At 37.5% G+C, this 26752-nt stretch overlaps 1 protein-coding gene and 2 long non-coding RNA genes across 14 annotated transcripts in view; 1 reads left to right on the forward strand and 2 right to left on the reverse strand.

Annotated features, from left to right (window-relative positions):
- Positions 1–416: 416 nt before the first annotated feature.
- On the reverse strand, positions 417–3225 carry LOC140226098 (uncharacterized). The gene is made up of 3 exons (XR_011900897.1): positions 2359–3225; positions 1002–1913; positions 417–559 (listed from the first exon to the last, which is right to left on the reverse strand). It is a non-coding gene; the product is annotated as an uncharacterized lncRNA (long non-coding RNA).
- A 5015-nt stretch (positions 3226–8240) lies between these two features.
- On the forward strand, positions 8241–11306 carry LOC140226052 (uncharacterized). The gene is made up of 2 exons (XR_011900872.1): positions 8241–8379; positions 11210–11306. It is a non-coding gene; the product is annotated as an uncharacterized lncRNA (long non-coding RNA).
- Positions 11307–11750: 444 nt separating this feature from the next.
- LOC109041386 (mitochondrial protein C2orf69 homolog) overlaps positions 11751–26752 on the reverse strand; it is a 74808-nt gene continuing 59806 nt past the window's right edge. For 11 of the 12 annotated variants that reach the window (XM_072306352.1, XM_072306346.1, XM_072306354.1 and 8 more), the window contains one exon: positions 11751–21395. In XM_072306352.1, the coding sequence (XP_072162453.1) occupies positions 21154–21395 (242 nt within the window). In that variant the 3' untranslated portion in view covers positions 11751–21153. Of the gene's footprint in view, positions 21771–26752 lie in introns of all 12 variants that reach the window. The other variant, XM_072306355.1, reaches the window with a different exon arrangement.

The following is a 26752-nucleotide window of genomic DNA, read 5'->3' on the forward strand; positions in this document are numbered from 1 at the left end:
AATTAGTTTTATAGTATGTTTATTTTTACATTTGATGCGAAAATTGTTAAAATTGCAGCAGAAGTGTGTCCGTTCATTAGCCACTTATTATTCAAGAGAGGCACCAGAACTTCAGAAATAGGAAACATTATTCAGTTGAAAATCTTCATCTTCATTCAATTAAAAAAAGGCACTAGTCTTTTGGGCACACGCACAGTACTTACGACTATCCTGTTATCAATATGATCAACTAGATAAGATACTGATCATTTTAAGGTTATAATAACATTAACAATTAGCGCTGATCGCGGCGATTAATCGCTAGGTGTATACGTGATCGCACTGATGGCCTCTGTTGATTGTATTGCGTTGAGCGATGCGACCCGAACCAACCCAATCGCGGCGATTAATCGCCGTGTGTATCTAGGCCTTTAAGTTGACCATCCATTGATTTTTAAGTTTAGATGGTAGTTTTTTTATAACAGTTAAAAATCTGTTGGCAGTAAACATAAAGTAGTACTTTAACCAGCCTGTGGCAGGTTTCACCCAGATGAAAGAGACTTGAAATTTGTGATCATACCTAGAGTCCCTTTATACCCAGAGTTAAGACAACTCACTTTTGGTTGAGCTGAAAGTGGCCTAAAAAAAATCCAATTCTGATTGGTTCTCGCTCATGGAGGCCGAAACGAGTGCACCAAGATGGCGGTACCTCGAATGTGAACAAGAATAATGAAAATATTACCTAATTGTGGTTTATCAAGAGTAAATTGTTATTTCCATCGGTCTAAAATGAAAATAGATTAAGAAATTATTCACAAACCAATCTAATTTTCGTTTTAATTGATCAATTTGTTGATGTTGTTGTTTTTGTGTGACAGACATCGCAGGATTCCTGATCCTTATCCCTCAATATCGTTCGTTTGGTGCACTCGTTTCGGCCTCCATGGCCAGCCAAGGCCGGCTGCCAGTCAGCTGATAATCGAGTTGTCTTAACTCTGGGTATAAAGGGACTCTAATCATACCTGGTGCATGGTGCACACACTGTAGTGCATTTTCCAGATTACCATGGTGATCTTGAGCGTGATGTGCAGATCTGTGGCACATCGCACCATAGCCTGGTGATTTACCAATTTTGTCAAACGTTCAGCCTCAAATGATTATGAATATTGTGTGGAAAATGCCCATCTGCGAATTTTGGGTTCAATTATAGATTATCTGGAGTGAATTTCCTGAATCCTCACTCCCTAACTCTATCACCTCTACTGCTACGCCCATGCCCTACCCCTCCTCCAATCAATGAATCTCTCATTAAGTACCTGAAAGTGCTCAGTAGCGCTGATCGACGGTGTAAGTTCGCAATCACATATCTTGTTTGCGGTGTCTGAAAATCTCCGGCTCTATGATATTTTTTGAAAGGAGAACAAATGGACATCATTCCTTGAAGTTTATGCTGAATTTTCTTCCCTCTGTGAAGAAAAATCACGGCAGTTTTAAAGAATTGCCTTTGACTAGTGTTCTTTTTAAAAAATAAAGTATGACAGGAAGTCTGCGATGTCGCAAACCGAGTTATGTGATTGCCGACTTACACTGTCAAAATGCTTCGAGTGTGATCGAGTAAATGTAAGTTTACATGAATCCAATTGTAGTAGATACAATGAGATTTTCCTGACAATAAATTACATGGTTTAAATATTGACTAAGTCACAGATAAGATCATACCTAAAAAGCTGAAGGGATTGCTCCTAGAAGCTGAGGTTGGGCTCTCAATTTTCACTATGCTTACCAGTGGTACTTATTAGTCAATTGTAAAACATTAGGTCTCAATTATTTTAAGGAGGAAATCTCTGTGACAGGATTTTCATTTAGGAAAATGAATTGAATATTAAAAATAGAAACGCAAGAAAAAATTTAAATACAGAAATTTACCTATCATACTTAAGGTGATTCGTCAAGCTCAAGTGACGTGGTCGAACTGGCATGCGATACATCGCATGTTTTAGGTAAAAAATCTCGGCAGATTTTGAATTTTCAGCAAAAAAAAGGACGATAGCCCCTGCGCATGAGCCTGAAGAATCATTCTAAACCCAAAAATCGGCAAAATTCAGAGAAATGAAAACAGGATAGTGTTTGGAAAAAAACCTCGCATTCGATACCGAAATCGTAGCTGAATCGAATGCGAGGTTTTTTTCCAAACACTATCCTGCTTTCATTTCTCTGAATTTTGCCGATTTTAAGGTTTAGAATGATTCTTTAGGCTCGTGCGCAGGGGCTATCGTCCTTTTCTTTACTGAAAATTCAAAATCTGCCGAGATTTTTGACCTAAAAGATGCGATATATCGCATGCCAGTTCGACCACGTCACTTGAGCTTGACGAATCACCTTAACAACAAATTTATTCTTTATTTAGCATGACTTAAAAATCCAGCAGTCACTTATTTTTGCCTCATGTATGCCCTCTATCTGTAGTTCTTAATTTTATGGATGTTATTTTATGGATTTGCTGGGATCCTCGTGGAAAAATGAAAGCTACTAGCACTCTGTGATTCAACTGATTTTTCCGCATTAGATCAGTTATTAACAGAGATTTAGCAGCAAAATCACATCATCAAGTTCTTGAAAATCTACCTTAAAATTTATTGAAAGATTGACAGAAAAACAATGCACTGCATCATAAAAGTGCAATCTCCTTCTCCTGGAAGGCATTTGTTTTAAAGAAATTTAGTGTGTAGGATTTTTTTTATTATTATTACTTTCTTCCAAAAGTACAAAGACCAGTAATAACTTTGAATGAGCTTATTACTTTACTATGAATTGAAAGGGAGAAAATTGGAAGTGTTGGGAATCCTGTGAAGTGCGATTCTGAAAGTGTTTTTAAAATATAGGACGATTTGAATTGAAATATCTTGCCTCTTAAGGAGAACTAGACACAGTGAATGGTGAGTTGCTGCGAACTGTTTTTTTCTTGCATGAAGTTTTAGAAGAAATAGACCAGGCTGCTGACTTGAAACTCCAAGGAATGGAAAATGTCATTCAGAATTTTATGATGACTTTGAAAGAATCTAACTTTATCAAAAATCAGCAATTTAATTTGCGGGGGACTGAAACTCTAAATTTTTTGGTGCGGGGCTGTGAAAAAATTTTATTTCATTCCTGCGGGGGATTGCAAAAATTTGGTTTCATTTCCCCGCACTAATTTTTTAGTTGCATTTCCCCGCGCAACAGCAACAGGCTGAGTTTCACGGGGCAATAAACTGCGGGGCAGTGCTGTGATACCTACCGATAGACCATATCTTACAGTATGGGTCTGGTATCGGAGACTGGAGAGTAGGGTCTGATTCGGGAAATTGAAAATTTTTCGGAAAATGACCCTCCTCCGATCCGCCGCGGACGGATGCGATTCTTTCACACTATCGAGTTTTGACAAAGAAAGGTCTGTCAGGCTAAAAATCGAGCCATACAAGCAGAGACAAGAGACCCTCCACTAGTATCTTGGCCATTGTGGAAGCTTTTACTTTCGGGACTTCAGCACTCCACTGTTGACTTACCTACATGGTTGATGTTCAACATAGAGTACATAGAGTCGTAATGTAATTGGGAGAGCTGGCGCCACTTTTAAGCATTTTCCATGTCCCGAATTCCGAGACTCCTGTGTGACGCCGGGTCACTTTTTCGATACATAATCGATTGTTTGCGATACACAGGTACCCGGTCATCCGATGACAACAACAACAACAACAACGGAGATAGGAATTACCATGTATTCCACACCGCCATTTTGGATCGAAAATGTATCGAAAAAGCGACCCGAACTCGGCGCACACCGGGCTCGGAATTCGTCGAGCAGAACATGGCGCCAGCTCTCCCATTTACATTACGACTCTATGTACTCTATGATGTTCAACAACGTGTTGGCAGTTTCGTTTTGCAAACAAGCCGAAAATGGCCGACGTTTCGGAAACTTGTTAGGCTCATGACGTCATCCGAAGCTCATCATCGACCATGTAGGTAAGTCAACAGCCGAAACTAGGGTGATGACTGTTACTCCCTAGTAATTTTCCATATAAGGAATTGTTGAAACCCCGAAAGTAAAAGCTTCCACCTGTCGCTGGGAGGCCAGTGGAGGGTCTCTTGTCTCTGCATACGAGGCAGTAAAGTCGCCGCACGGGGTGGTCCTCCCCTCATAGTTCATAGAGCATGAACAAATAAAATTCTGTGTAATTTCGCGGAGAAAGTCAAGAAATTATTTCTTATTAAAGTGATTCGATGTACGCCATATTTTGTGTCAGAACGGCATGCGATATATCGCATCAATTGGTTCCATTTTTTCAGCTCCTCGTCATTTTTCTCCAAGTTTGAGATCGCAAATTTGATATCAGGAGACTAAAGCACTCACTTACCTATTTTAACAAAGGAATTCAACGTAATTACAGACGTGGTTTTTTTAGAGAGAAAACATCGCATTCGATACTGATATCGAAACTGCACTCAAATGCGATATTTTCTGTCTAAAAAAACCACGCCTTTATTACGTTGAATTTCTTTGTTAAAATTGGTGAGTGCTTTAGTCTCCTGACAACAGAATTACGATCTCAAAATTGGAGAAAAATTACGAGTAGCGGAAAAAATGGAACCAATTGACGCGATACATCGCATGCCATTCTGACACAAAATATGGCGTCCATTGAATCACCTTAAGCGGCAAATTTGCCGCCTTGAAGTTGCCCATGATTTTCAGAGAGGATTGAGATGACTCACCCGGAGATGGAATCAATTCAAAATGTAATGCAGTGCCCTGCCGCTGCCCAGTACTTAGTTTTCCCTCGTTTTTTCTCTCTTCTTTCTTTTTCTACGAAAAAAAATCCGAAATTTGCCGCCTGGTGCCATGGCACTTTGCCCCCCCCCCCCCCCTAAATCCGGCTCTGACAATTTTGATTAGTTTCGCTCTTCTATGCTACTGCAGCTAGAAGCAGCATTTTCGTTCTTTTATTCTGAGTTGCAACCTCACCCATCTTATTGATTTTTGATCAATTTTTGATTTAGGTGCTTATCGAACACCGCAGGGGTAGCCTCCCTCCCCCTCCCGACGCCCGTCCTCCTCCGGCTCACCACAACTTTCTAGAATTTTCCTAGAAATAGGGTGGATGTCTCATGGCGACGAGTAAAGTGACTGTTTCTGGAACTTTCTCGAATTTTCATCATCCAGGTCACCGTCAGTAAAACAATAACTCTCATTAATCCTCTCCAAAACTACAGAATTTTCTCGGACTTTCGCCAGGTGTCATGACTGACAATAGCTTTTGTCAAATTTGTTCGAACTCTCTCACATCTCCAGGCGGTGCGCAATGGGCCTGTTAGAAACTTTTGCTGGAGCAAAAATAAGAGTTGTTTCTTACAGATAATGCCTCAAAAATCACGATGAGCGCATCGGCAAAGTCTGAGATGCACTCATAACTTCACAGTCTGCGTAAGAAATTTGCGGTTTTTTGAGCTTCCCGCTTCAAAAGCGATACTACGGCACAGCAAGGTACACTCTACTACAGGTATGGACAAACGGGGTGCCGAAGTGGCAGCGCTGAGAAAATCGGCGATCGAGTGACTCAAGCGTCCAGCCCACATACAAACTAGAGGCTTCAAAGAGACTCATCGATGCCTTTCCTGGCCCTCTCATTGGCCAGCGGTTTAAGTCGGGGCAATCGATGAGTCTCTTTGAAGCCTCTAGTTTGTATGTGGGCTGGACGCTGTATGAAGTCGTACCGTCCATTTGCCGCGCAGGTCTTCTCAGTCGTACTCTCGATGCTGTCAAATCTACGCGTTTTGACGACTTTCTAAAATTCCATTTGTCCATACCTGTAGTAGAGTGTACCTTGACGGCACAGGTGAACATTTTGTAAGAGGAGTCGTTCCATCGTCGGCAATACTCATCATGGCCGACGCCAATCCGCCAAAACACGTGTGATGGGACGAGATAATACCTGAACTGGATTAGACCAGATAACAATCGGCGTGTTTTAATATCGTTCATGTTTTCCACGCCCGCCTTAATTGACCTTGATCTCTCCTCAAATTACGCACGGAACTGCGCGCAAGCGTCGGCCATGATGAATATCGCCGACGATGGAGCGACTCCTCTAACAAAATGTTCACCTGTGCCGTAGTATCGTTTTTGAAGCGGGAAGCTTAAAAAAACGCAGATTTCTTACGCAGATTGTGAAATTATGAATGCATTTCAGACTTTTCCGATGCGCTCATCGTGATTTTTGAGGCATTATCTATAAGAAACAACTCTTAATTTTGCTCTAGCAAAAGTTTGCAACAGGCCCAAATATTCGAAGGGCTTGAGCGCCATGTTCCCGCTGGAATTACGGCTGCGGACAATTTTTCTCGCAATCTACATGTGATTTGGCCGCTTCTTTCCCCTATTCGGATTGTTCAGCGCTCAAGTCGGGAATTTCGCTCACTCCTTACGAGTGTATGCTCAAAATAAAATCTTCAATCCTATTCATAATTCATGCTTCACAATTTTTATTTGCTGTCAAGCAGCGTTATGAGTTAGGCGGAATAACAGAACAACACTCATGAAAAGCATATAAAAAATTAAAAATGGTTTATTACACCATTATAAAATATATTATCTAATTTACAGTTACATACAGTTACAATAAATAAGGTCAAACAGGATTTGAATTTATTGAAATTAGACATCCTTTGATTATGTGCCTTTGTGGAGCTCAAGCTGTATCTTCAGGGCTTAAAAGACAAAGGGTTAAGGGGATAAAGAGAACACACTACAATTGACGTTTAAAAATAAAAATAAAAAAGAGACTGAATGGTTTTACAAATAGTTCCTTGTATAATCATATGTATAAAATTCAACCAAAGCTCCTGCCATACTTTTGTTTATTAAAATCAGGCAGCCTCAGTCACTTGGCGATGCAGACTTACGAGGTTCATATCAGGAAAACAGAAAGCCTCACGGTTCGTTTCAAAAAATTTTAAGTTTTCTGCAGACCACCCACGATTTTTCTTGATGAAAGTGTCAGGTAAGGCCTCTGGATTGAAAAAGCGGAAACCGCGAAATCGTAAGTGGGGCCATTTTTCTTATTTCCGAATTTTTCGACTTTTAAGGGTAAAATGGCGGTGGAGGCCAATGTGTGTCCACCAAAACCCACAACCCTCTGGTCAAATTAAGTTCAAATTTTATGTATGATAGCCTTTAATATGTAAAAGAGCGTCCTCCGAAGTTTTAAACTCTCCGTTGAAGAATTGCACCCTCTTGTAAGGTGTTGTCAAGTTTCGTACCCTATAATGATGCGACTGATGGGACAATATAGATTTTGGGTTGCGACTGTCAATAAAAATCATGAAAAACGTATCATTTTACACTGTGTGAATAACTTTGAATCAAACTTGACGAGTTGCCTTATTTTCGTTATTGGTAATTGCAAAAGTTGTTCAGAAAATGTTAATTTTTATATTTGATTGAAACCACTCTAGGCTTATTGATCAGCTACTTTTTGCATTCATCAGCTTTAATTGATGAATTAATACATACAATGGAACATTATGTCAGTCATTTAACTGAAGTTAAAGAAACGCAACCTATCTACGAAAGTAAATGCACATAATTTGATGTTTTCGGATTTGGTTCAAAAAGAATCCCCGGACTTTATTGAATGTAACTGGATACAATTCCTGAATGTGGAGAAACTAGAGTAAAAGATGTGAGCACACTTATACCGAACAGAGTTATGAGATGCTTTTTCTTACAGATGGGCTTACTGAGAAAATTACTTCTGTTCGAAAACAAAATTTAACAACAAAATAAAAGTAATTAAACATGGTTCAGTATAAAGCAGAAGATTAAAATACGTGAAGAAACAAAAAAAAATAAGAGCTAGACCACGATAATTTATAAAGGGATAAAAATAGAACGTCATGAGACTAACAGTACTAAATGCTGTAATATTTATCCTATATGTACACTAGTGAAAAAAAGAAGAGGAAAGTGAATTGTTACAAACTAAGGATATTTTGTGGGATTTCAAACAATAGAAAATGAAAAGAATTGGAGATCTTATTCATAATTACTGCTGGAGATGCTCAGTTTAAGAACATAATATTGCCTGTCAATGTTACCATCACATTAAAAGAAAAAACCTCCATTCTAGAGATAGTTTCCTTTCAACCGTATTAAACACTGAAAAGCAGAGGGTATTTATACTTCAGTTTGAGGTTGGTTATTGTTTTTTTTACAATTGACAGCTTCAGTCGAAATGTGAGAATATAAAACACCTCCTTTCACTTAGTATTGTTCAATACAATTGAAACAGTCACCGAAGTTCAGGTAAAGAAAGTCTATCTGCATTTTGATGCTGATCATCAATCAAATTAAGAGTATAGGTGGGTGAGTTCAAATAAGCGTCTAATTTGGTGTCCCGAGCTGTTTTAATCGTCATAATCTGAGAAACATGGGCAGATCAAATTTTTTTCTCATTTTCCACACTATTGTTGACTATTACATGCTATTTCCCACTTTATTTGGACTGAAATAAAAATTTAGGAGAACTTCGAATGTGCAAATTGCCTACATTTGTCCCAAATTTGCGTGTCCCCCGTGCCTGGTTCTTGACTTTAAATCGATGTTGCAGCATAACTAGAGTGATTATTTGAGAAAACTTTATCGGAGATGATAGGTAATGCTTTTGAATTTGAGAAAAAAAATATATCAATTTATTTTTTGCTCCATCAATAACTTTTTCACGCGCTAGAATCATTGTCCCGAGCAACAGTCAGCAACAGTCAGGAGAGACATGGCAACGATGTAATAAGCTCTAAATGATTGCCGTAACGTTGAGGTTTTTCCAAAAACGACTTTTTTTGTTTTGATTGAATAGTTCACACGTCGTAGATGGCAAAAATTCTGAAATTCGCAAATTTTTGTGCAAGATTAACGCCATTAATGATGCCAAACAGAATGCTATACATGATAACTAACAGGGCGTCAAGCATACACACACACACTAATATCAGCTCGTAAAATACTCTCGAAGTGTGCGTTAGGGAAAATTTTCTCTTATTCCGATCCTCTAGGACGTGCTACTAAATATTCCGTGAAAAAAAATACCAAAATTGTCTTTGCTGTTAGAGATAAGCTTAAAAAACAGCTTATTCCATCCTGTCCCGTTCCATCTTGTCCCGTTCCATCCTGTCCCATATGTTTCCATCCTGTCCCATGTCCCACTGTAGTGGGACAGAGTGGAAAACTGTTACAACTGAGACTTGCTTGTTTAAGCCCTGTAGGCGCTCTTTTCTACCGATTTAAGTGAAAGTTGGTAGCCGGGGGTACTTTTCAATGGGGAACTCGAATTTTTAGTCGAATTTTGAAAATTCGAAAATCCAAGATGGCGGACATGACCTTAAATGCTATCGCAGCGCCTAATCAACTGGGACTTGTTTGTTTAAGCCCTGTAGGCGCTCTTTTCGACCGATTTAAGTGAAACTTGGTATCCGGGGGTACTTTTCAATGGGGAACTCGAATTTTTAGTCGAATTTTGAAAATTCGAAAATCCAAGATGGCGGACATGGCCTAAATACTATCTCAGCGCCTAATCAATCGATTTACGCAAAACTTGGTACCCGCGGGTATTTTTGAATGGGAAACTCGAATTTTCAGTCGAATTTTGAAAATTCGAAAATCCAAGATGGCGGACGTGGCCTAAAATGCTATTTCAGCACCTAATCAGTCGATTAAAGTGAAACTTGGTACGCGGGGGTACTTTTCAATGGGGAACTTGAATTTTTAGTCAAATTTTTAAAATTCGAAAATCCAAGATGGCGGACATGGCCTAAATACTATCTCAGCGCCTAATCAATCGATTTACGCAAAACTTGGTACCCGGGGGTATTTTTGAATGGGAAACTCGAATTTTCAAAATTCGAAAATCCAAGATGGCGGACGTGGCCTAAAATGCTATCTCAGCACCTAATCAGTCGATTAAAGTGAAACTTGGTACCCGGGGGTACTTTTCAATGGGGAACTTGAATTTTTAGTCAAATTTTTAAAATTCAAAAATCCAAGATGGCGGACATGGCCTAAAATGCTATCTCAGAGCCTAATCAATCGATGTACGCGAAACTTGGTACCCGCGGGTATTTTTGAATGGGAAACTCGAATTTTAGTCAAATTTCCGAGATTCGAAAATCTAAGATGGTGGCCGTGGCTTAAAACACTATGTCGGTGACTAATTAATTGATTTTAATGAAACTGGACCGGAAAACCTTGGTATAAGGAAAAGAAAGGAAATTTTAATAGGGGAGCAATAGGGTTTCTTATGTATCTTAGGCTACGAAATCGAAAAATTCCTGTGTTTTGTCCATCGTGCACAGATTCTCCCGGAAAATTGACTCTTCTGGAAAAGCTAGATTTTTAAGGAAAATTCCGATTTCTCCGGAAAAATTCCGAACTTTCCCAGGATAAATCGCATTGATACAGGTAAATGGAGTTGTTCTTCAGAATCAGCGCCAAAAATCTACTCCGAAACCATTGGCAAATCTTCGGAAAATCAAAAAAAAAAAAAAAAAAAAAAAAAAAAAAAAAAAAAAAAAAAAAAAAAAAAAAAAAGTTGACCGGTGTAATTGTTATGTTAATGTAAGTCCTCAACCTTTTCCTGGCTTTATCACCACTTCAGCGGGTACACGCCCACTCGAAGTTTTAGAATTCGGGGTTTTTGATCCATTTTGTATTGCAATATTCCAAGAAATAAAAGCTTCTTCTCGTGTGAAACGAAAACAGTGCGCATTTTGATAAACAGACGGAACTGTCTAAAAGACGAGCAGAATAAGCTCCAGATATCTTTCATGACGGATGAATTTTTTCTTAATTTTTTTGGTTCTGCAAGATATGAAAGGGTTACATGTTTTCAATTATGCTTTAATTTAGTGCTCGACGATGATTTTATGACAATTGTGTTCAATTTTTAATTAAAAGTATTATATGTCACCTCTGAGATGAAAATTTAGGAAATCAGGCAAAATTACGGCAGATTTTGGGAAGTGATACACTTGATGGTGGAAATTCGGGTTTAAGCCCAACTATTAAGCTCGACGAGCTATATTTCCTAAGTCTACACCTAATGATAGTCAAAATAAAGTTTGGTTTGCCCAAAAATTCAGAAAAAAATTTTGGGAGGAAATAGAACCTGGAATTTGACCCTTATTTGAATTCACCCAGGTGTCTATGCACATAAGACTTTTCTCCCTAAAACTTCCCAATTAATTAAATAAAAATTACTTTAACATGAATATAATGAACAAAAACAAATTGCTTTTGCTGTAAAAAAACAACTTTTAAAAATTTTATTACAATAGCGTGAGTCTGGAATCTTAGCCACGAGATAACTTTTTTCTAGTTTTTTCTTCTATTTTTATTGTCAATGGCTAGTGATGATCAAAATTATCTGAAAGATCCGTCAATAATTGAATCACAAGAAATGTTGGGAATCTCATATCTTGTTTCATTCAACAATATTGATGTCAGATAAAAGTAAATTTGACGACAGACTGGATTTACTACTAATTTAATATACATTTTTCATCATATTTAGAAATGACTAGAGGAGTGCAATTAAACAGAAAAAATTGGTAATATAATGGTCTCAAAACAGCGAGACGAATCCTCAGAGAGGCGTTCATAATGCCTTGACTCATCTGATTTATACTCAGCATACAGCACTTAGGTTTGTCAAATTTTGCTACACAATCAGAGAGATACGTAAGTAAGAAGCTTATTGTATCAATTAGGGGGAGGGGGGCTCGACCCAAACCCTGAGAGGCACTTCACTCCACAATGACATGGAATCATTCATTTGAGAGTAATAAAAATAATAGAGAGATACAATAGTGACGACTAGCACTAGATAATTATCAAGTGATATTAATCTAGATTGCTGTATCAGTTAAAACAAGATACAAATGAACTCAATAGTCAGTCTTACTTAAAATAAATTGGTTGATCAGTTACCGTAAGCGTTCTGATTAAATCGACCGACTTGAAAAAGTTTTCATGGGAAAGGGCAAACTTAAAGTTTTTTTTTGTGAAGAAACAATTACTAAACAACATGAAAAGGAGAAGATAGGATAAATACGGGGCAGTTGCGATAAGTTACTCAAATGTATCAGAAAACTCATCTATTGTTCAATCCCCTAAGCTTAGAGGGACCTCTGTTTCTGAGCTGACCTGTCTGGGTCTCTCAGCCCCTCTCCCAAGTCCTTCCACTATGGTTAAATTTTACCCTAAGTTTTCTTCCTAAAAGCAGTTTGCTGCAAATGAAAGCAACTTAGCCCAATTGCAGGAACACTGAAATACTCCGACATACCTATATGTCGGTCCACGATTAAATAGGATGATGAATCAGCACAATTTTTATACATCAAATCAAAGTATTCAATGTATTTTCCAATTTCGCTCGACGTATACACTTTCTTAACTGCAATGATATTTTCCTTTTGATTTATTCTGCCAGAGTTTGCTTTAAAAATTCAAGGTGGAAAGTCAAATTAGATGTTATATGAATTGCTTTATTCAGAGCACCAATTTAATGGAAACTTATGGCCGGAAAGAAGGTTTCAAAAAGGATATGAAACTTCAATGTACATGTTCAATTGGACTGCATTTTGCAATTTGGACCTATAAACTCTGGCTCATCTGAAAAAACACCTATGTGCATAGGGAAAGTAATGGCACATACGTTGTTTTAAAACCGGGCCGGGATTTATAGTTCCTAATTGCAAAATGTAGTCCAATTGTAAACTGGTGTTACTCCAAATTCTGCCAGGCAGTAGAATGTTAATCAACGATCACAAATAGGCTTACAGCTTGTCGTCTTTCTAGAGTCAACAATTAGACTGTACTGTTGTGAGTAGATAGTATTGGTAATTTGGCCAACAAGCGTTTCAGTATAAAACCGAAATTCTCATGAGAGGGGTAAAAATCTTGTCTGCACAGTTTTATCTCAAAAAGATATACTGGTTGGTGCCAGCTAGTTATGATCAATCAAGAAGGCAACTGTAGACGCGTTTCGGGGCTAGTTTATCATTGGCACAGCGCAGTTTTCTGATTTTTTGCTTCCGAGCTTGGGGAGGTTGTGAAAACAGGTCGCAACTGCAACCACAGCAGTAAGAAAACCTACTGCCATTTCGCAAGCAAATAATCCGAGCAAAATATTAACAATATTTTACATGCTGGTTTTAAGGATCTGTAAGATCTAATTCGAGTTCCTACATTGATCTTGTATAGGTAAACATATTCCAATTTGCCCATTTTTAGGCAGGTATGCATTTTTTATTTTAGTGACATGTTTTCATATTTGATCAGTTAGAAATCGAAGTAGAGACTGTTAAATGAAAATAGAAACAAAGGATAGCAAGGATCTGCATCCATGCCCGCCAGGTCCCTTTCCCCTACCTTAGCGTTAATTTATATTCGCTGGGGTCCCTTCCTGCAGTGGGAAAAATTTGCACCTTCTATGAGCGCTGCCACAAAAAGTAAAAAATCTTAAGAAAATTGTTAATTACTCATCCCGAATTTACTGAATGAAACTTTAAAAATTGGAGATGGAGATGCACATCTTTGTATCGAGCCTCCCGCAAGAATAAAAATGCTTTATTGTTGAGGATAAATTGATACGCTCGGAATAGAACAAAGCAGAAACAATGACTTTGAATGAATTCACGCAATAGTTACGCCTTCATGGCTGGGGGAGGGGCAGAGGTTTTAAGTCTTAAGTCCGACCCCACTTGTGCACTGGTGAACATGGAGCATGCCGCATTCCCTGTGTGCTGGGTGCGGGTGGCTCTGAACCCCGCCCTGGTCAGTTGCTAGCGGCTGGCAGGGGTCTTTGGGACCTGGGGCCATCATTCCGACAGGCGGACAGTAGTTACCATGACTTGGTCCCACCCCCACTTTCAAAGCAAAAAGAAACTTTAAGTTTACAGTTAAAGACAGCTGTTTTGGCAGTCACCTGCTGCGATCAGTATTACAGCAGCTGATGACTTTTGAAAAAACAGCTGTAAATCATTGACTATCCATGTTTTCCTATTTGAAGCCATAGTCAAAAATCGATTGTTAAGGTGTTGATTGCGAACACCCTCGTAATCGATCCTGTTCCACAGATTTAAATGGCAGGTCAATTAATTCATCGCAAGCACCACAAGCCTGTACCCACACTTAGGAAACTGACAAACCAATAAATGACCTTATGATCCCTTGGCACATTCATAGACACTTGCAACTGGATCAGGCGAGTTTCATACGGCTAGCGTGCCATGGTAGAGAACACCACCACTATGGATTATTCCACTGTCCACTCCTTCCTGAAAAAGTGAAACAATCCAAAACTGACCGTATTAGAGGCAGCCTTGGATTACGAGCTCTGGTACCTGATGGCTTCAATTTTCAGAAACATTCCAAAGTGTTAGTATCTGTTAACATCCCCGCACTTTTGTCATGTTAGAAAAGTTTTCAAGACTTATCATACAACTACACTAAAAAAAGACGATTTTGGGTTCATCTCTTTCCTTTTTTATTTCTATTCTGCAGAGAGAGCAGTGAGTTATCAATCAACAGCTTAAAACAAATTTGATTAATTCTAATCCTGAACCTGTGTTTCAGTTGAAATCACCAAATTAAGTGAGAATTTTGATGAGCTAATTCCATTTATCAGTTAGTGAAACTTGAGTGTAAGATTCATGATTCAAACATCAACTTCAAGCATATAATTCAGGTATGATTTAAGCAGCATTCCAATAAAGAGAGAGACTAAGGCAAAATTTTTGTAAATAGTCCGATAAGAACTGTCCTAATATTAGCTTTATCTTGCGAAACATTACAGGGAAAAATTTGAAGGGGGGGAGGGGTGAGGAAGGAATTGGATCCGTAAAAAGTTCAAAATAAAGAGTCTGAAGTTACTTCACAAAACAAAATACTACGGTGGATTGGAAGGGGGGAGGGGAGAAACGAGTACATTTATAAAAAACAACGAAGGAAGAAGGACATTCCATATTATCCATTCTAAAAAAACCCCAAGCAAAAAGAGGATCAAAATTATCTAAGAACCATTTGTTCAAATTTGAAACAAAAGTGACAATAATCTACATAAAAGCTATTGATAAATACACACGTCTATTCCAGTATTGCTAATTAAGAAGATAATTAAGGCATCAGGTGTGAGGAGGGCACTTCTCCTGTTAAGAGAAAACTCCAAAAAACCCAAAAACTTGGGTAAAGAGACTCCGGGCAAGTCACCATCCTCTTGCCAAAAACCTCCAAAAGCTCTTCTTTGTTCCCCTCTTCAGTGGAAAAAGAAATTATCACACTACGACAGTTTCCATTTCTGTCATAGAGTACCCCAAGCGGACCAAAGAACGGAACTCTTAGTCGTTTACACATTTACCTATTTAACAAAATCTCCAGGAGGTCACAGACAGGCTGGCAGCCCCTCATCGGACCAAAACGCACACCGTACCATTTTTTTCCTTGTAGGTATGTGCCTCCAAAGTACATGAAATGACTCCTTGAGGGGCGGGCAAGTTTGATTGAAATTCACGTTGTCTTCTGAAAATGAGCTAAAATTTTTACCTTGAAGAAGAAGAAAATCGAGTTATCATTTTCTTCCATACATGGTAGGTATGCCTATGAGAGGCACCAGGAACGCCTTCCAAAATTATTGATGCAACCCGCACGACTCCGAAGTCAGCGGAAACTTTCTTGAAGCGTCTCCTAAGATTTTCCCTACACAATAATCCCCTTCAAAAATGAATGATGCAACAAGCGCGTCCTGTTTGACCACGAAAGCTCCTCAGATGAGAAGTCTTTTGGTCTGGTCAGAAAAATATTCGAACTTTATTTTTCATCTTCTCTTCTCATTTCCCGCATTGACGGAGGCGAAATTTTTTAGAAAGCATGACGCGCCCGGCCCAATGCGTAAAAAAAAGTGCGAATAGAATATGACCTTCCATTATGAATGATCGTTCAGGAATACTTGTACAACAAAGACGGTACTGTTTATTTGGAAATGTACAAAGCCTCCTCGTAGTCATAATTGACTTTTTCCATTCTGATCCCGTACTATCAGTTCGGAAATTGGCCTCATTCTCAGTGAGCCCAAACATCTGTTTCCTAAATATTTTTAGCAGTCTATCTACAGGTTGATCCTCAGTGAGAGCATTGGGCCGGGCGCGTCATGCTTTCCAAAAAAATTTCGCCTCCGTCAATGCGGGAAATGAGAAGAGAAGATGAAAAATAAAGTTCGAATATTTTTCTGACCAGACCAAAAGACTTCTCATCTGAGGAGCTTTCGTGGTCAAACAGGACGCGCTTGTTGCATCATTCATTTTTGAAGGGGATTATTGTGTAGGGAAAATCTTAGGAGACGCTTCAAGAAAGTTTCCGCTGACTTCGGAGTCGTGCGGGTTGCATCAATAATTTTGGAAGGCGTTCCTGGTGCCTCTCATAGGCATACCTACCATGTATGGAAGAAAATGATAACTCGATTTTCTTCTTCTTCAAGGTAAAAATTTTAGCTCATTTTCAGAAGACAACGTGAATTTCAATCAAACTTGCCCGCCCCTCAAGGAGTCATTTCATGTACTTTGGAGGCACATACCTACAAGGAAAAAAATGGTACGGTGTGCGTTTTGGTCCGATGAGGGGCTGCCAGCCTGTCTGTGACCTCCTGGAGATTTTGTTAAATAGGTAAATGTGTAAACGACTAAGAGTTCCGTTCTTTGGTCCGCTTGGGGTACTCTATGACAGAAATGGAAACTGTCGTAGTGTGATAATTTCTTTTTCCACTGAAGAGGGGAACAAAGAAGAGCTTTTGGAGGTTTTTGGCAAGAGGATGGTGACTTGCCCGGAGTCTCTTTACCCAAGTTTTTGGGTTTTTTGGAGTTTATATCATCTCATTTTTGCAAGAAAACTGTTATTTTACCAAATGAAGTCCCGCACTTGTGAAGGAATTGGATTACATTTTACAATAAGGAACCATTACCTCTGGCTCTCCCATAGAAGCACATATCTGCATAGGGAAACCAATAGCATGTATTCTGTTTCTAAAATGGACCAGAAATAGTGGCTCCTAATTGCAAAATGTAATCCATTTAATGCTTATAGCTATGAAGTGGATATCTCCTTGCTGTGTAGCAAAGTTCCTCGGATCCGTCTTATTTTTTTATACCCTTGACTGTCATTTTTAATTAATCAGTTCAAAGCTATTTCGACGATTAATCATTAATTGTTAGATCGAAGAAGAAATTTTCTTCGGAAAGCTATGGCTGAATTGACTTTACAACTGAACTTGTGAGAGCATCAACTGAGGCAAATTTTGCAGAAAGTTATACATGGTAAGTGATAATTATTTCAACGCTCTCTTAGTTTTAAAAAGAGATGAGTTTTAAAAATCAAAATCTACACAACTGTAGATATCCCTGAAAAGAAATACAATTGTAGAATCCCAAGAAAAGAAAAAGAAGAAAGAAAAGAAATACGAAGAAATTCAATGATAAATTGCAACAACGGTAGGTACTTATTTCAAATTAATTGCTCTAAAAATTGTTCCTTCAATGAGTAAATAGGCAACATTCTCAACACTACAATGCAATAGAAATAATTTTACCATGGAATTGAAATTCAAAGAAATGTGTGCAGCTGCTTGAGTAATAGAAGTTTGGAAATCAGGGCATTCAACAGCTTCCCAGACCTCATTAGTGTTACAATCTAAAAATTGTAAGGATTAAAAGTGTCAAGCTCTCAAAATTTTTGTTCTCTGATTATCAAGAAGCCCTGCTAAAAATGTTCAGTGTCATTTTTATTTTTGTTTGTGAAAGGAAATTATTTTAAGATTTTTTGGCATTCTTGGTGTCCTCTGAGACTCTGAAAATTTTTGTACTTTATTTTTCATCAAATAATGAACATTTTCATTGTAATTTTTGTCTATATTTAGGAGAGTACATTATTCGATGATTATCTTCAGTATGTATTAGATCTTTCCCCCAGCGACAAGGTTTACTGAAATTTTATGAGATCTATATAGTTCTCATAGGTACTGACCTGCATCATGGTCATAGTATCATCTTTGAGGAGTAAATGAAAACAAATTATTTTCTCTTGGTTCCTCAATTCAGGGCTCTGATGAATAAACCCTGTTTGACAACAATGTTAGTGGGTAAAATTGCTCCCTCCAAAATCCTTTAAGCGGTATCAATTTAGTGGTAAAGTTATCAACGACCCTCATTGAATCTCATCTGGTTCACTGAATTTCTGAGGGATAGACAGGGTGACAGGTTCTGTAAAAGTTAGGAAATTAAGCCCTCCTCACTGTGAAAATATGTCAGGTAGTTTTGCTGCGGAGCATTGAAATTCCTTCTCCCAGTAAAAAAATTGGACTTTTCAGTTTAAAGAGACTAAACACTTAAAATTAAGTCAAGTAAAAACTTGAAATTTTTGTGAAAAGAATTTTTATCTGAGACACCTAATGTCAAAAGAGGACATTCCAAAATCAGGGAAAAGTTAGTGACCACTACGCTTAAAATCCCAGAAAAGAATTTTCTGCGCATCGAAGTCATTAATTACACAATTTTCAGAAATTATGTTGAATTATTTATCAGCAGAGAAATGAAAAGACTGAAAGTCTTTGAGGATGAACTTTGTGGATTGCGGTAAGTAGTTTCCCAGTTTGGCCATGGTATTGATATATTCGTTTCGTCATTAATCATTATCAATAAAAATATCCCTATCTACCGTAAATGTTGGAAAACCAGTGTGCATGTAATCTGGTAATCCTTAATTAATCAACTGTAGATTTCTTACCTGCTAAACTGCCTGATGAGTTGAAAAAAATGTTCACTTAGAGACAGATTCTTATGTCCTGGTTCATGCTTTCGTAAGTTGAGTTGCAATGTCAATTCCGTCGTAGCTTTCAGCAGAAAATTTCTTCCTTGATATAACGTTTGATGATTCATCGTTGAGATAGCTTTGAACTGATTGATGATGAATGGAACTAAAAGTGCCATTAATCGATGAATCAGAGATCAAAGTAAGATGTGAAGCTATAAGAGCAGGGATCGTAACGGACAAAAGTGAACGTCTGTTCTACGTGTCTAAACTGAGACTTATCTGAGAAATTTAGCGACACCACACAGAGGTTTTCACTTCGTAATAAAGCTTAAAATTATTTATCACTGGAGGAGTTTCTTTGGTAAATTAGCATGCTTAAAGGTACATCCTGACGTGGGAGAAAAACAATGGTATTGGTACCTGAGCGTAAGTATGTATGTCCTTGAGTGTTCACGTAGAAAGACTCTCAACAAACATTAAACAAGGAAACAAAACTGGACGAAGGTACTGTAATACCTAATTTACTTTAAAACTGCTAAAAGAAGAACCAAAAGACAAACCTCACTTATCTTAAATGTATAAACACTTGGTATCGCGCAGAGCTCAGAAAAACCTTGAGCGAAATGGACTCATATCCGTAGAACTTGAGGAGTAAAAAGGCTGTAATGCCAGAAAAATGTGAGCTTCACGCTCTTAAATGGATTCAGGGTCTCATAATTTTAGTGAAGCGACTTTAAATCACTTGATTTGAACCAAAATGAAAAGAGAACAATGAGAGAGTAGAATGGTGAGGTTTTGAGTTCTAAGATTGGATATTCAGAATTCACTTCACGATGAGGCGATAAACTTCTGCTCCAGGTTGTAAAATACGATGATAATGCTTGTCACAAACATTGTTGAAGTCGTAAATGGATTGAAATGATTGAAAGCAAATGATTCCGTATTGTATCGATCGTTTTTGTTGCTCTGTGAAACAGGAACTAACCTAACATTCGTGGTTTGTTTTGTTGTTCCGCTGGTGAGATGCTGACTGCAGAGAGCACTAACATAATCACTCTACCGTGTGTATGTGTTAGTAAATTCGGGTTTTACGATTTTTGGGACATAATCAAAGCTACAGCCTAAACGGTAAAAGTAAACCCCTACTCATATATAATTTTTAGAATCCTTATAACTTCAGGATGTTCCCTCGAAATAACCATAATTTCATTCCAGAATAGTGTAAGCGAGAAATTCAATGATAAACGTCAGCAGGTCGGGTCGCCCATTGCACCCGAAAAGCAGTTTAGACGCAATATTTTTCTTAGGATGCCTTGGTTATTAATGAAACTTAAACGCGCACTACACGGGAACATGACAATTCTTTTGATATAACATTATATAGGGCTCCGATGTCTCGTATTCTCCATAGCTTTGACAGAGCGTGAAAATGGTCAAAGTGGATACTTTTTGCTATTTTAGGCACATATGCGTAATTATCTCGTTTAATAAATCATCAACCTCCTTGAAACTCAACAGTTCGTTAGACGGGACCGAGACGCATCTTTAGACACCAAAATTTCTGAAATCCGTCGCTCCGTTGCTTTGAAAAGTTTACTGAACCGCAACTAAAAACCCAAATAAGCCAAGTTCGTGTAACTATGGTGTCGTTGCCTCGACCGGGCTGTGCTGTGCTGTGCTGTGTTGCCAATTGTTGGAGGATAGGTTACTTGCCCGGTGGTGGCTACCGCCACTCATGATAGGTGAAAACGTGCCCTCTTCTCAGCAACTGCCTTTGGTTTCAGTGTAGAATTCAAGAGGCCAACAATGTTGTGGGACCGCTCATAAGATACGGAACGCTGAAAATCAGATTTTTTGAACCCCTCTCCCCCTCTCAAAGCACCTGTAAAGCGGACTGCCTTTACTGACAAACTATGAAACTTATATTTAATCCCCACCCACTGAAATTACCGTTAAGTGGCGAATTTAGGATGAAAAATTGACACCTTGTGTTGATTTTTTATAAATCTGCACTAAGCGCCCATTCCAATGTTACATCCTGTAACGCAGGTTCAGATGCCCCTTTTCTGCTTGAGAATATTATATAAACTGCTCTTCATGGCTACTCTGCTAAAAAGTTGAGTACTGTGCAGTCTCCAAGATGAGAGGCCTTGAAGCAAGACAAAGGGAAAATTTACAAGGTGCAGAATTGTTAATGATGGGAGTCAGAGAGCTCTGAAGGAAGGTTACAAACAAGGTTCTTAGAAAGTATTTGATAGCCACGTACATGTTTCCAGAATAAATTATCACCTTTCTCCAAAAAATCTTCCCATACACTCTTTGTCATAAAGGTTGCATTCACTTGCTATCATAGCAACATCAAAGTGATTTGTGCAATCCAGGGTAAACTCATACAATTTCATCATGTGTTCCAAGTATTTGAGGAAAAGGTGGACCATCCCTTTTACACCAATTTCCAGGAATAGCAAAACGGAGATGTGATTGAAGCTCCTTATTTCCATGGTAATTTTCCTCAGCTCTCTGACTACTAGATGAAAAAAAATGGTGAAGTTAGCTACTATTTAAATATTACAGGACTAGTTAAGAAGGGTAAAGTTAAATAAGATTAACATTTAAAAATAAAAGCTTTGAAACCATTGGAAAGCTTGATTATTGCACTTTGAGAATAGCTTAGACAGGAATCCAACGGGTCTAGCAGCTTATAGTTGAGGCGTTTTGAAAACCGACAGTACTTCAAAATGGATTGACAAGTCTGTCGGGTGATTCTCAAAATGAAACACTCGCTCAATGGGAGCACCCAGCCTCTTGAGCATGTTGCTGAATGTTTTCTCTTCTTTTCGAATCCATGGGCGTCTCTTGTCACAAATCTGATATGGAGTTACATGAACATGAATTCGAATATCTGCAAAAGCAATATAAACTTGTCAAAGAATTTGATGATTCCAAAAAATTGATCATTTTTGACATGGAATAATGCATCGTCAAACATGGAATTGTATGGCTATAATTCTATATCTTATGCAAAAAATTTAGGAATGCAGCATAAACGGAAAATGTTTACAAAGGCAGGGAACATTTGGAGAACTCAGCGTTTATTGCCCATTTTTTAAATTTTTGATTATGAAAATTTAATAGATTTTTACTGAGGCCATCGCTAGAGAAACAACCTACTGCCAAAAAAGGTGTCTTGAGAAAAAATGTCTCAGTCAAAGAATAACAGGCAAAATACACAGTAGGAAAAATTTGGATACCTCGATGATTTCATTACTTCATCAGTTTAAGATGAGAATACAGCCATAGGCCTTTTACAGCGTTTGATACATGATTATTGGTTACACTGGTCAAAACAGATAAATTTACCTGCAGTGTATCAACTGATTCCTGGTAGATTCTTAGCGCTGATTCCAAAAATAATCACCATTTATGTGGGTCAACTCGATTTTGCTCGAAAAAATCGGACTTATCCCTAAAAATCGAGCTTTTCCAGAGAAAAGTCAATTTTCCAGAAAATCTGTGCACGATGGAGAAAACCTAGGTCATTTTCGGACAGATTGGCCAAAATTACATAAGAAACAAGAATTACATGCCTATTGAAGTTTCCTTTCTGTTCCTAATATTGAGGTTTTTCCAAGCAAGTGGTCCTTCCCGGCCATGGAAGAGCATGTGAAGCTCATCCAATTGTTTTGCGTTGGAAAGGAACGGAAAACACTTTTTCTCAGGTAGCAAGGTGGGTAATTTCCACACAATTTTTCCCGCTGAAGCCGAAAATGAATTTTGTTTTCTTCTAAAATCTTCGGAAAATCAAGTTCTTGAATGGATGGGACTTTTTAGAGCTGGAAGGCGCAATAATTGGAAAAATCAATTTTTCTAAAATTTGGTAAATTTTTTAAGAAAACGAAGGTCATTTTCGACTTCAGTGGCAAAAATTGAGAGGGAATAACTCGACTTGATACCTGAGTAAAATGTTTTCTCCCTCCTTGCCGAGGCAAAACAATAGAATGAACTTTACATGGTGCTAAATGGCCAGAAAGGAGCACTTAAGGGCAATTATTTTTGTTGCAGACATTACGTTCTATACCTCAACCTGTACATAAGTTGGTCTGCTCATCGCGAAAAATACAACATTTTTCAATGACTGAGTAATGTACCTTACTCCCTATCATGTTGCAAATTTCCGTTTAAAAAAATTGTATACAAAGCAAGATACAGGTCAATGAAGGCTGTTGTAGAAGTTACAAAAAAGACCTCTCATTTTTGAGGACCTTACTTTGACTTTAATTATTATAGAAACTATTTACTTCATCAAAATTCTAGTTGGTCTCATCGAGTCTTCTTTTCAATCAAGTGTCCATCTCAAATAAAGTTTCTATGATTTTGTGGGGACATTGCCATTTTTATGGTGTTGCGGATGATACAAGGTTTTGTTGTGGACGGTATAGCCATAGAAAGAGCCTCCCAAAAAGTGGCCCCTTTTTTGAAACTCGGGGATTTCATTCGTATGCGGCTTAAATGAAACCTTATGATGAGACAAGCCTCCAATAAAAATTTTAGCTTGAGTATACGTCTGGTTTCCAAGATACAGAGTTGCAAAGTTTGCATATTTAAGCTTTAAAAATTCGCATATTTTCAAACATCTTGCTTTAAAAAACAACTTAATTGGATATAATGTGTTATTTTGTGACATTTTACCTGCAGTCAGTCTTATCTTTAAATCAATATTCTTATTGATACGGTAATACTGCTGATTCTCTTGATACAACGTTGCAAAGTTGGCACAAAAGACCCATAAAAATTGCTCATTTTTGTAAGTTTCTGAATGAAAAAACGAACTTGTTGATCACCAAAAGATCTGTGTATGGTGTTTAGATGTAATTTTATAATATGATAAGTCTTCTGTATAGGCCTTATTGCGAGCGTAAGTACAGATTTAATGATACAGCGTTGCTAGGTTTATACATTTGAGCTTTAAAAATGTTTATATTTCTTAGTTCTGAGTTTAAAAAGCGACTTTCGTGGATCTTATTTAGAATTTGAAGCATGAAATCTACCAAATGTGTCATTTGTAGCTCTATGTTTGTATTCAAACAGGGATACTTTGATTGGTGGTGATACAGCGTTGCCAAGCTAACAACATTAAACTCTCGAAATTATTATTTATGCTAGTTAATGTCAATGGTGTCATACCCTATATTAAGGAAAAATGTTGAGGGCTGATGTCAGTTCCAAGTGACGATTGGTATTCGCAAAAATACTATAGTTACGTTTATTAATACTTTTTTCCAACAATAAATAATAAAATTATTTTAAAATAAAGATGCCTCCAATAATTGATAATTTATTTTGGTTTTTTCATTGTATTTTTTAATTTTTAATTGATTTTTTTAAAAAAAAATTTCAATACTTTTAATTTTTTAAATCTTTTTTTAGAAACAGTGGAGGTACTCAATTTTGCAAGGCATAATGAATGTATTCTCTAGCTCAAGATTTATTTATACTTAAAAATCTCGAAAAATTCCGTATTCTATGTTTATTTTTTCATTTTACTTAAAAAAGGTCAAACTGGCAACTATCGTGAGGCATAATTTGTTGGATTTTGAAAGCAACGCTGACGCTGAGTATTTCATTGAGCATGGCAAAGTCTCTTGAATTTGATTTTGAAATTAGATAATTATTGGAAGTATCCTAATTTTATTATTATTTTATTTGATGATTAAATGTTGAGAGAAAAAAAAGGAAAAATTGGCAACAAAGCCATTTTTTACACCGACCGTCACTTAGAACTAACTAGAGTCCTTGTATTTTGCTATACAATATCGAAAGATGGTTGATCGAAGTTTTCTTTAATAGGAGAATAAGAGAAAATACATTTTCAGAGATTTAGGAGGTAAACTACGCAACGCTGTGTTACTTGAAATTATTGTAGCCTTTTATCAATGCAAACCGTGCATTCACGAGTACCACTAAGGGTTAATTTTATCCCTCAAAATGCAGTTTGATATTTACTAAAATTGGATTTTAAACAAGAAACTTAAAAATATGAGCATTTTTAAAGCTCAGAAAGGTAAACTTGCAACGTTGTATTACCAAAACAGGGGTCATGCATGAGCTAAAACTTTTTATGAAGTCTTTTTTTTATCATTATGCTTCATTTACACTTTGTTTTGATTGTAAAGTTCACTCTGATGTTGGTTTTAGGAAGATAATATTTGAAAATATGAAGATTTTTAAGCTTAAATATGCAAACTTTGCAACGCTGTATCTTGAAAACCAGACGTATACTCAAGCTAAAATTTTTACTGGAGTCTTAGGTCATTATAAGGTTTCGTTTAGGCTACATTTGAATGAAATCCCCAAGTTTCAGAAAAGGGGCCATAAAAGGTCCTTTTTTGGGAGGCTCTTTGGACCTAAAATAGGCTTTAACTCTTGCAGTTTATAAAGAAATTGAAACAAAAGGTAACAGCATGAAGTAGGAAAGCCAATTGTCACAACGATACATGGATTTCACCTTAAATTCGATACGAATAGCTGTCAAAATCTTTTCCGAAGTAAATATCTGAGGTGATAGTAGGGCCGAGTTTCCACCTTTAAAATTCAACTTAAAAATAAATTTCAGCACAAATTATTTAGGAAAATGAACAAAACGGCAAAAGTAAGAGGTGTTACATTTGTCATGAGTAGAAAAGTACACCTTTTTAGAAAAATACAGGGTGTCCCAGACTACCTGTATAAGGCTATTTCCTCAGTTATTTTAGTTCGGACGAAGTGGGGGATGGTGGAGGTGAAAGGGAATTTGACCCCAAGGAATCTGAATTTCCCTCTCAAAGCCCCTCCTGCAACCCTTGGTGGATGATAAAATGAGGGTCCTTAGTTTTAAAAAAGGGTGTCTGCCATAATTTTGAAATAATTCCATCGAAATTAAACAGTGCAAAAATTTTTAACCCAGACCAACACCAAAAATCCAAAATTGGCCAAGTACGCTGAACAGAAAATTTTCTCTGAGTTTATCACCACATACGAAAACATTTCCTAATAATAAGTTGAAGAAATCACGAAAAAATTATTTTCACAGGTATCGATAGAAAGCAGCAATGTGCGGCATTCCCGATGTAGGCCCTCCCACGTTCACTATAGTAATGCTGTTATATTAGGAGCCGCAGAACAGACACAGCAACTGTGCAGTTTAACGCAAAAATATGTTAAAAAAAAGGTGCAATTAATAAGTAAATTGCACTTGAATGCACATCATCCGGACAACTTTATCAAACATTTAAGAAAACAATAAGAAAAGTGTTACCGGAATTAACTTTAAAATTGAACACACTTTACATGTGAAAATAAAGTAAAACATAATAGGGCTGCTGCAGTGTGCCTGTTTTTAAATTAAGAGCCGATCCAACAAGTTAAATGTGAGATTACCTCTAGCTAGAGCCTTGTAGCGTCCTCTATGTTACAGACGTTATACTTTTTCACCTTTGTATAACATGATAACTGAAGTATCTAAATATGTCCTGATACTGCTGGAGTATCAATAAAGAATGTGTCCTACCGTTCACCAATGGGCCTGTTGCAAACTTTTGCTAGAGCAAAAATAAGAGTTGCTTCTTATTGAAAATGTCTCAAAAATCACGATGAGCGCATCAGCAAAGTGTGAAATGCACTCATAACTTCACAATCTGCATTTGAAATTTGCGTTTTTTTGAGCTTCCTGCTTCAAAAAATGATACCACGGCACAGGTGAACGTTTAGCTGGAGGAGTCGTTCCATCGTCAGCAATATTCTTCATAGCCGACGCTTCCGCAGTTCTGTGCGTAATTTGAGGAGAGATCAAGGTCAATCAAGGCGGGCGAGGAAAATATGAACGTAAACACGCCAATAGTTATTGGT

Source organism: Bemisia tabaci, chromosome 1, assembly GCF_918797505.1.
Source record: "Bemisia tabaci chromosome 1, PGI_BMITA_v3".
Lineage (NCBI taxonomy): Eukaryota > Metazoa > Arthropoda > Insecta > Hemiptera > Aleyrodidae > Bemisia > Bemisia tabaci.